Source organism: Eurytemora carolleeae, unplaced genomic scaffold (assembly GCF_000591075.1).
Source record: "Eurytemora carolleeae unplaced genomic scaffold, Eaff_2.0 scaffold558, whole genome shotgun sequence".
In the NCBI taxonomy this organism is placed as follows: Eukaryota; Metazoa; Arthropoda; class Copepoda; order Calanoida; family Temoridae; genus Eurytemora; species Eurytemora carolleeae.
The window spans coordinates 154981-165123 of record NW_019396494.1 but is presented as its reverse complement, the minus strand read 5'-3'; the positions used below and the strand labels follow the sequence as shown (position 1 = coordinate 165123).

The following is a 10143-nucleotide window of genomic DNA, read 5'->3' as shown; positions in this document are numbered from 1 at the left end:
AACAAAAAAAAACGTGGTACTTCTGGGACAAATTTTTTAAAGATCTATTTGTTAAAGTTAATTTGAGAATTTGAATTATAAAAATCTTGGATTGTTTGAGTATTCTGTTACTGTACCGTACGTGCTTTTTTACTTGAAAGTTGGAGATAATACAATTATATTACACGAACTGTAGTTAGCACCAAGACATAAATATAAATATATTGTACATGAAGTCAAACCTTATAGAAATCGTATAGAAACCGCTACGTATAGAAGCCGCGTATTTTCCGGGAGAACATTTTTATATTTTATATTTTTTGTATCACTATTGCTTGGGCTACGAAAAAGGTTTGAAAGAAACGGAAAGATCAGAATAAGGGTCAAGGTAAAGAAGCTCATCAAAGTCGGTATGGTCTCTATAATTTTGGACCTATGTGCGAATTCTAATGAAGGAAGGNTTTATTTTCTTCATGGTATTCGAAAGTTTTTTTTTCATCTGGCATTTCGTGCTCTCAACTATATTTATGATAGTTTCACAATTATATAAAATAGGAAAATATATAAAAACATATATATCTAATAATATAACAATTGGCGGACCACCAAAATAAAAAATGTTAGAAGAGTCGGGTTAAAATAAGTAACAAATTGTTTAATATGTAATACTCTTGTTCTAGACATAAAAGCGGTAAAATCTACAACATGACTCTAAAATCTGTAAAATTTGTTTTTAAAGTATTATTAATATCACGATTTTCGAGATTTTCGATAAAGGTTTAAATCAAAATGTTTAAAAAAGCAACAATTAAGACCGGATATGGCGCATTTTCGTGATTCTTGGATTCACATGTTTTAAACATTCGAAATAAAAAACATGTCTGCTGTTTTGTATGTACGTGTAAGGATATCATATATTAAAGAATACCGGAGAGTAAAGATCATATTTCTAATCCATCTTTGTGCAAAGGAGCGTAAGAAGTAAGGACACGTGTATCGGAGGACAGGTGACACGTGGTCAGCTCACGCTTTGCATATGGATAAACACGTGTAATTACATCAAAATAACGTGCCTTCTTATTAGTACAACCAACTAACGTACTTTACAAGGTTTATAAGGAGGTTTCGCACCCTTCTTTCGATCTTGTAGTAGTCTTAACTTTTTATGTTAAGCTCGGTGGGGGCTGTTTTTCAACATTTTAAATTTTTTAAATTCTGGCAGGGTTGGCAAAAAAACCTGTAAAAGTGGACTTTTTGTGGTTTTATTGTTTTTTTTTTAAAGAGAATTTTTCTAATTATTTCATTCTTTTCACTCTTTTAATGATGGTAAAATCTTCAAGAAAGAAGGTCTACTATCAACTGTATCGATTTTAAGGAGTTCAAAGCACTAAATCTGACGCATTTTTTCATTTCCTAAGACTTAAACCAATGATCTTAACCAAATAGATTGTCAAGTACAATAGATGGCATTGTAGAATTTGTACACTCTCAGTACAGCTGTATTCTTATGCCACAAGTGTCAACTCAGTTTTGTGTCCGACAAAATTATTATTAACAGTGTTAATTTTGGATAATGGTACTTATCTTACAGTGAAATAAGTTTAATTTTATGTGTTCTTTATTTTCTGTTTTTTCTCTTTTCTTTATTCTTGGAAAACATGTCAACTAACGTGAGAAAATATCGGTTGCCACCTATTGTACTTGATAATCTTTTGATCTTTACAAATGGATATTGTTCGAATATTGAGTTATTAAAAACAAAATATTGAATGAATCAAAGTTTTCAACCTTGTCACTCTGGACTTCAAGACGGTTTCCGGTTTTAGACCAGACAAATCCAATTTTAGAAAACTTTTGAAGCTATATCTTCCACATTGTTAATAAGATAAAGGTTTATAGATAACCTGGGGACAAATTTTTTTTAAAAGATGATTTAAAAAAAAATTGGGGGCATTCTTATTTAATTGGGGGCATTTTTTTACAATTGGGGGTATTTCTTTTTTACAATTGGGGGCAAAAAATTATCTTGGGATCGAGAAAATTAGCTATTTTGTGAATTATATGGACCCCTGTTTAACAGTGGTCTTCCATCTTGAGCATTTAGATATATAACGATTAATCTGAGTAGCCCCCCCCCATCAGAAATATGTATCAAAGTGAGTAAATAGAATTAGTCTGAAATTTATAGAACTATAATATGAAAATTGCAGTATTCCCCCTATGAATAAGGTAAATGATATTATTGTATTTGAAGAGTATTTATATATGATTATAGCATGATATCACAATTATATCATTATTTTTCATAAATATAAAGTTCACCTTAGTAGTATAAATTTTAGTAGGCTTTAAGTTTTAACTATACTTAAAATTGAAAAGCCCAAAAAAGCAATAAAACCCAATGTGCTGCTTTTTTTAAAACTCGGTTTTTTTCCAGAGGTGGTTTAAATTTAAGCCGCAGCTCAAATTTAGCTGGTTCTGCTGAAATTTGTATTAAATTTTTCAAGATTTTAGCCGGCCCTCAATTGAAACCGGTTTTGGGGGATTTTTCAAATTCATTAAATTCGGACACTGGGCTCATTTGCGACTCACCACACAAAAGCTGGGCTTGATCACTGATCAGTTCAGCCGTTTATTATAAAAACAAAACAACATAAAAGCCACATTGTGTTTACATTAAAACTATTAGATTTCTTCACAATATATATTTATACGAAAAAAATCAATAAACAGCAGGTAGAGAATATTTTATCCCAAATAAAAATGATTTACAATGGTAACCAGAAACACAGTGCACTGATTGTTTTCTACCTTTTTTTAAAGTTTAGAATGCCACTTAAGATTCAATATTTAAAACTTATTTCTATAAAAGTTAAGAGCACATTTTTTATTTAAAAATTTTGTATTTTATTTTTCATGTTTAGATGTACATTACATAATATGATAACAAGTTATAATTCTGTCGAAAAAAGGATTGAATACAGTGGTGACCATGAAAACATGTTAATAATTGTCGTCTTCATTCTTTATATTTTAAAATGTCTCTTAAGAGTTTATATATTTTTAATATGCGTATTAATTTATTAAAGTGTGCCTTAAACACTTTTAGACATATATCATTTACAAAATAAAAAATCCATTTAGAGTCTTTTTACTTCAATTGAATTTTACCTGAAATTTCTTTTTTTAAACAAAACTCAAAAAAATTACTAATGGGAAACAGCTGATATCGAAGCATATAATTGCGAGAATAAATGGCGCATTTTTATCACTGGTTTTTTACATTTAGTTTACGCTGTACCGTATTTAGTTTACGCTGTATCGTATTTAGTTTGCGCTGCACCGTATTTAGTTTACGCTGTACCGTATTTAGTTTACGCTGTACCATATTTATATTACAAACATGATCAAAATGTAAATTTTTGATGAAACAAATCTTCCCAAAAGCGCATTTAAAATTGAAAATATTTTCGTTACACATTTGTTTCCTGAGTGAAAACCCAATATGGACTGTACAAGAATAAAAAAATAAAATTTATAATTTAATTTTGCTGGAATGTTGATTGGATTCTATTTTATTTCTATTTTTGTAATGGAAAGAGGTAGGAAAAGTTCAAAATTAATAAAAACATCAATCTTTTAAGTTGGAGTACTTGAAGTTAGTAAAAAATGGTATTGGCAAAATTAATCACAGTTTAATAACCTTTCAAATAGCGGAAGATTGGTTTATGTTTAAAACCGTTTTTTTAAAACATGTTTTTAAATTTATTTTTATCAATTTCAAATTCTTAGTGTTTATCTAGAATGTTGTTGTTTATTTAGAATAGTTCAATTATCCTTAAAAAAAAACGGTTTTCATAACTTTTGGAATTTTTTTAAAAGGCGCTAAGATTGAACATTAAGATTAAACTAAAGTTTTTAAAGAAAAAAATATTTTTAATTCAGGTAACTCAATATTTCAAGAAAATGCCGCGTGAAAATTTTGTTTATAAATCTGGATTTCAGGATTTCAAGATGACAAGGATAGACACCAGAGTTAGGCGGAACCAGGAAGAAAGTGATGAATGAAAAGATGCCACTGGGGAAGAGGAGCTTGATAAGTCACCTGAAACAGAAAAAATCTATCAATCAAGCTTTTTTTTTGCATAGTCTGGTCTTTAAAGTTAAAGAGACTATGTGTGTAAATTCAAGTGGACTGCTATACAAAGATGGCAATGCACGATTCAAAACGATACCCTTGAAACCTTTATCAGATAAATAATTTGGAAGATATTGTCGGTTTTCTAAGTTTAAAAATGTTTAATTATAAAAATTCCAAAATGTTTTTATGCAGTTAATTACGTTTACAGTCCCTTTAAGTGGAATACATTACAAAATCTAGCTAAAACATTTACAACTTCTTGAACATTTACTCTTCTTTTTAAGCTTCAAACCCCCATGTATTTCCATGAAGCTAATAAGTCGCCCCCCCCCCCCTAAAAATTAGATCATGAGGGAATTTGTGTGATTTTAGGAAAATTTATGTTCTGCTGACAAAAAAATGTGACAAGGCATTTACACTTATTGTTCGTGCCCGTGGATTTAATATAATAAGTAGTAATGTGTAATAGTGAAACCACAGCTATACATAATTACAAATATAAAATTTATATTATTATTTGCAATTTCCCCACTATGATGGAATCGATAATCATTGGTAAGATCTCCGAGAGATCGGACGAATATACCGAAAATAGGAAGCCAAGGTCGACGTGTAGATTGTTCATAGTATTCTGGTTCGGATCCAGGAACAACTCCAGGAATATCTCCAGGTACAACTACAGGTTCGATATCTTCTCCAGGAACAGGAAAGGGAAGGTCTGAAGAAGGTTCAAAGCAACTACCTGATAAAAAAGTAATGTAGAAATATTTTGGAATATTTTTCAGAAAAAATAAAAAAAATGATGTAAAGAAGTTTTGCAATCTTTGACAGAATTATATTTTTTTTAAAAGTTTTGTCAACTTTTTTCATACTTCTCCTATTAAGCGCCATCCCAACTGCCTGAACTCTGACTCCTCTCCTGCAATCACTGCCTGATTCAGCTAGGTATACTTTACCCTAGAGATTAAATATTATGATAATATTATTTCTTAAAGGGACTGTAGACATTATTTCAAGTGACCTTTCAAGTCTGATTTACGACGGTGCACTTTAAAAGTTTAAACCTGTATCTAAGTACTAACTAGGAAGATAAGTCTTTTTTATTCTGTCAATTTTAGACGATTAGAATTTTGACAACTTCCTCCTAATTGCCTTTCCAGCATAATTTCGAAAATCACTTATATAAAGTTATATAGAGAAACCAAAATTGAAAATAATCAGTTTTAAGCTAGACAAATAAGAATATCTGTGAACAGGTAAAGGCTTTGGTACATCGTGAATCAGACACATCACTTTATAAATGTAGGGTCACATCAAATTACGTCTGTAGTCCCTTTAAATCAGCAGTAGTTAGTTTAAGAAACTACTGGAAAACCCAGCATATAAGCGAATAGTATCAATAGGCAGAATTAAAGGGTTCGCGAAAAATAGAATTTTAAATATTTTTTTAATCAAGCTTTTTAAAAAATACCGAGAGCTCATATTTAACTTTTTTACTTTATCTGCGCTTCGGGACCAGATTTAATTAATAGCCAGAAGTAGCTTAACCATGCAGAGCTAGTTCAACCCCTTCCAGTTCATGATAAAGATAACTCTTTGAACCACGCAAGAAGTAGCTCAACCACGCAGAGCTAGTTCAACCCCTTTACAGTTCATGATAAAGATAACTCTTTGAACTACGCAAGAAGTAGATCAACCACGCAGAGCTAGTTCAACCCCTTTACAGTTCATGATAAAGATAACTCTTTGAACTACGCAAGAAGTAGCTCAACCACGCAGAGCTAGTTCAACCCCTTTACAGTTCATGATAAAGATAACTCTTTGAACTACGCAAGAAGTAGATCAACCACGCAGAGCTAGTTCAACCCCTTTACAGTTCATGATAAAGATAACTCTTTGAACTACGCAAGAAGTAGCTCAACCACGCAGAGCTAGTTCAACCCCTTTACAGTTCATGATAAAGATAACTCTTTGAACCACGCAAAAAGGAGCTGAACCACGCAGAGCTAGTTCATCCCTTTTACAGTTCAAGATAAAGATAAGTGTTTGAATCACGTCTATGCTGTTCAACCATGTGTCGCCATTCATTAAATTTGGTCCTTGAAAAATGATAATTATTGTTGATAAAAGCCTAATAACAGTTTTTACCTGAGAATTAGTTTGACCGACAAAGCATTCATAACCATCAATATCTTTCCTAGACAAGGTTTAAGAAAATATAAAAATAAAGAATTTAAATTTTCATATAATTTAAGAGTTCATCAAAGCAAGGTCGGCAAATGATCCGCAATCCCTTTAAATGATTAAATCTTTATCCAAGCACCGATGACAGAGATGTCTTCGCACGCAGCTCGTCGATTTATAAAAATCAATAGAATGACCCAAACTGATCTCATTGCAGATAGATTTGGGTTGTCTGAATCCAATTAAAATCAAAACGGCTGAACCGATCGGGTCCATTTTTTTATGGAAACCCCAGGGAAGGTTTATGAACTTTCAAAGATGCGATTCATTTGTATTCAGAGAGTATCAAAAGCAAACGCTTTAATTAAGATCCAAGAAATGGCAAAGTTTATATTGCAGTACAGTACGCTAATTGTTTACCTTCGTGTGTAAGTATACAGTACACCATCCTCCATCCATTCTCCCAAACATTGATATTCTCGTTCTAAAATATATATAAATATCACAATGGTTCTTGCCACAGTAGGAAAAATTATTCAAAATGTTTTCGCTTGTTCTACTTTAAATTGTTGTCAACGAAAGCGTTTTAAATAAAAAGGTAAAAAAACAAAGATTGTTGAATTATGCGATTGAATTCAAACTGATGAAACCAAACCTAATCTAGTCATGGTTAGTCCAGGGTGATATTAAATCCCAGCAGTCGCCAAAATTAAATAGATTTTAAATGATTTACAAAATGTGAAAGATGTTTGTGATTATTATTATTACTATTATATTAACTTAATTTCATGCTTATTAATTCCCCTGTGCACTAAAAACATTAAATTACAAAAAAACTATAACATGCAAAAATGTAGTTATCTTCTGATCACAACCATGAAAATATAAATTTTTCTTTAAACAAACAGTAATAAAATGAAAATAGAGCAAAATCAAATAAATCTTAAGTACAGGGTTACTCACCAAAAATGAGCATTTAATGACGACCTCAAGTTCTTTCAATTTAATAATCAGTAGTTAAATTTGATTTATGTATCGGATAAAGTCAAAGAATTAAACAGAGTACAAAAGTGAACAGCTGTAGAAAATCATTTCTTAAGTCCCATCTTTTGTGGATATCCCTGTCTGTACATACTGATAATTTTAAATTAAATCTTTGGACTAAAAGCTGTCGCAATCTAAAAGTATAAATGTTTTTTGATAATATTTTTTTAAAAAAAACCCTGATAATAAAAGAGATCTGGTTCCAGGTTTAGAGTATTTTAAAGGAACTATAAGCCGTGATTTTAAGCCATTAAAAACAGAGAGAGAGTCATGTCTGATTTACAACGGTACCATTAAAAGCGTTGTCTTGTCATGCATGAATGAAATATCCATATTTATCTCCTTAACATTTCTTTTTTCATTGGTTTCTTTCCTTAAGTAATTTGCGCATTTCGGCTGTAGAAACAATGGAGAAAATTATCAGAATTGAACCTTTTTAACCAATAAAAACGACGATATCTTCCACATTGTTAATAAGATAAAGGTTTATAGATAACCGTTTTTCATTTTTGGTTTCTTTTCTGAAGTAATTTGTGCATTTCGGCTGCAAAAACAATGGAGAAATTTAATAAAATTGAACCTTTTTACCCAAGAAAAACAACGATATCTTCCACATTGTTAATAAGATAAAGGTTTAAAGATCACCGTTTAATCGGGATCATGAACTAAAATATAGAACAGTTCCCATCTGTTAGATCAGTATAAGATCTAGTTCCCATCTGTTAGATCAGTATAAGATCTTCAAATTATGGAAAATTGTTCATACATGATGAATAAGTATAGTGCTTAAATTAAAAGATCATTCCTTGATTTGTTACTAGCATAGAGAATAGAATATATAGAGAGGAATTTACTAGAAAAAAGTGTAAAACGTGTAAAAAAGTAATCGTGGAGTTAATAGATTCGGACAGATGCTTCCAAGGAGCTCCTATAAAACCCGTGGGAAAGTACAAGTTCATAAACCTGGCTAATAGAATGTTGCAGCAGGACTCGGCCAAAGAGCCCTGTGTAGAGAATTTCCCACGGGTTTTAAAAGGAATAGACAGTTGNTAGAGTTTGCCATTCGCAGATTTTTCCCGTTATATAGAATATATCCAAACGTTACACATTATTGTAACGTAACGTACAAAAACGTACATTTTACGTTACGTTACACTATCGTTGACATCTCTACCGTGTACAGTGTACATGTTCCATCACCAAATGTACATTTAGTCAAGGTAATAAGGCAAGGAACGTTAATTGCTGTTGGGTATTCACTGCGTACATATTGAAACCAGTTCTCTCCATGGGCTGTGTTTGTAAACAGAATAGATGCATCACTGTTCCTCAAGTATCCTAGGAGGGGGTTACAATGGAAAATTTACTTCTGCTCAGTAATGCCTGTGAAAAAATGAGCATAATAGACGACAACATTAAAGTCTGATGGTTTATTTCTGTTCTTATGATTAATGAGGCTTTTAAAAGATTTTCAACATAAAAGACGTCGTGATCCTATTTTTATGTTTATTGGGTCTCAATGTTAGACAATTTAAAAAAATGCATAAGTTTTTCTGTAATTTTCCTTACTGTATCATATAATTGAACCCATTGCTACAAGTACGCTGAAACTTTACATTTGTTTAACTTAAATCTTTTTATGAATTAATTACTAATGGATGTTGCTAGAGATAAAAGTATTTAAAACGATGGATCCCATGTCAAGCTAAGACACCCCTACATTTGTGTTTACTTTACAGCCAAGAGACAGTACACTGCAGTACAAAAAATGCTTACACCTCTGAAATAAATACATTATGGTTCTTTGCATTTAGTGAAGAATCTCTTCTCATCCTTACAGACAGTGTAGCGTGTGTACAGTGTGCAGTGTAAAATGTACAAAACGTGTACAAGTACTAGTGCAGTATGTATCTTCCATCCCTCATGTGTATACAGTAGTTTACAATGCTTTGTATACCCATAACCAAACGTAGTGCTGTCCATTCTGTTCAACTGTACAGTGTATAATGTACTATGTGAACACTGTACAGTTTCCTTTATAAACTTAGAGAATATACTGGTATACCTTCAGCAACCTTTAGGGAAGAAAATGTAGGAAATATCCTCACATCTCTAATCTCTAAAACCTCTTGAGGACTTGAAATGGGCTCCAAGGTGTCGAGAACGACACTTTCGATTTCAAAGGGTGGATAATTCAAATCTGCAGATTCTTGCCGTCTTTCCAAAGGCATCTTTTTTGAGAGGGGGGTAGGGGGTAAACCAAAAACATTCAAACTTGTTAGTCATAAACAAACTAGCTTTTTCTTTGTTCTTTTTTTATTTTGTTTAATTTCTGTTTTTTTAAATAGGATAAAAAATAGATAAGAATTGTTCTTTGACGTAATTTTTATTTATCTATTTTTGCAAAGAAATTATATTTCTTAACAAAATAGTTCAGTGAATAGCCCAACAAAAAAAAAAGATTTTCTTTCTGCCTGAAAGTATTTGTAGAATACATCCATGCTGATGTTGTTCTTGTTGGTCGGATTGAGGTTGGGTGGGAAAACATGTTGTTAACAGGGAAATACGTTCTGTAAATTTTCTCTAAAACTGGGACCAAAATATTTATCTAAAATCCGGGTAAATTCAAAATTAAATTACTACTTAGGAAATAATTTTATCATTTCATTTAGATTAAAATTTAGTTAAGTTTTCTTGTGTATTCATTGGGTCAAAATTTTGGGGTACAAAATTGGAGTTAAGGTTAAGATTAGAGGGGTGAGAGGTCACACGAGAAATCTGTTTCAAATTTAGTG

General features: G+C 31.4%; 1 protein-coding gene across 5 annotated transcripts in view; it reads right to left on the bottom strand.

Annotated features, from left to right (window-relative positions):
* Nucleotides 1-3682: 3682 nt before the first annotated feature.
* LOC111704325 (uncharacterized) overlaps nucleotides 3683-10143 on the bottom strand; it is a 54712-nt gene continuing 48251 nt past the window's right edge. For 2 of the 5 annotated variants that reach the window (XM_023476542.1, XM_023476543.1), the window contains exons 19-25: nucleotides 9823-9918; nucleotides 9414-9565; nucleotides 6725-6788; nucleotides 6269-6317; nucleotides 4993-5077; nucleotides 4707-4862; nucleotides 3683-4084 (exon numbers count right to left, since the gene is read on the bottom strand). In XM_023476542.1, coding sequence (XP_023332310.1) covers nucleotides 3981-4084; nucleotides 4707-4862; nucleotides 4993-5077; nucleotides 6269-6317; nucleotides 6725-6788; nucleotides 9414-9565; nucleotides 9823-9918 — 706 coding nt within the window. In that variant the 3' untranslated portion in view covers nucleotides 3683-3980. Of the gene's footprint in view, nucleotides 4085-4706; nucleotides 4863-4992; nucleotides 5078-6268; nucleotides 6318-6724; nucleotides 6789-9413; nucleotides 9566-9822; nucleotides 9938-10143 lie in introns of those variants that run through there. The other 3 variants (XM_023476547.1, XM_023476544.1, XM_023476545.1) reach the window with 3 other exon arrangements.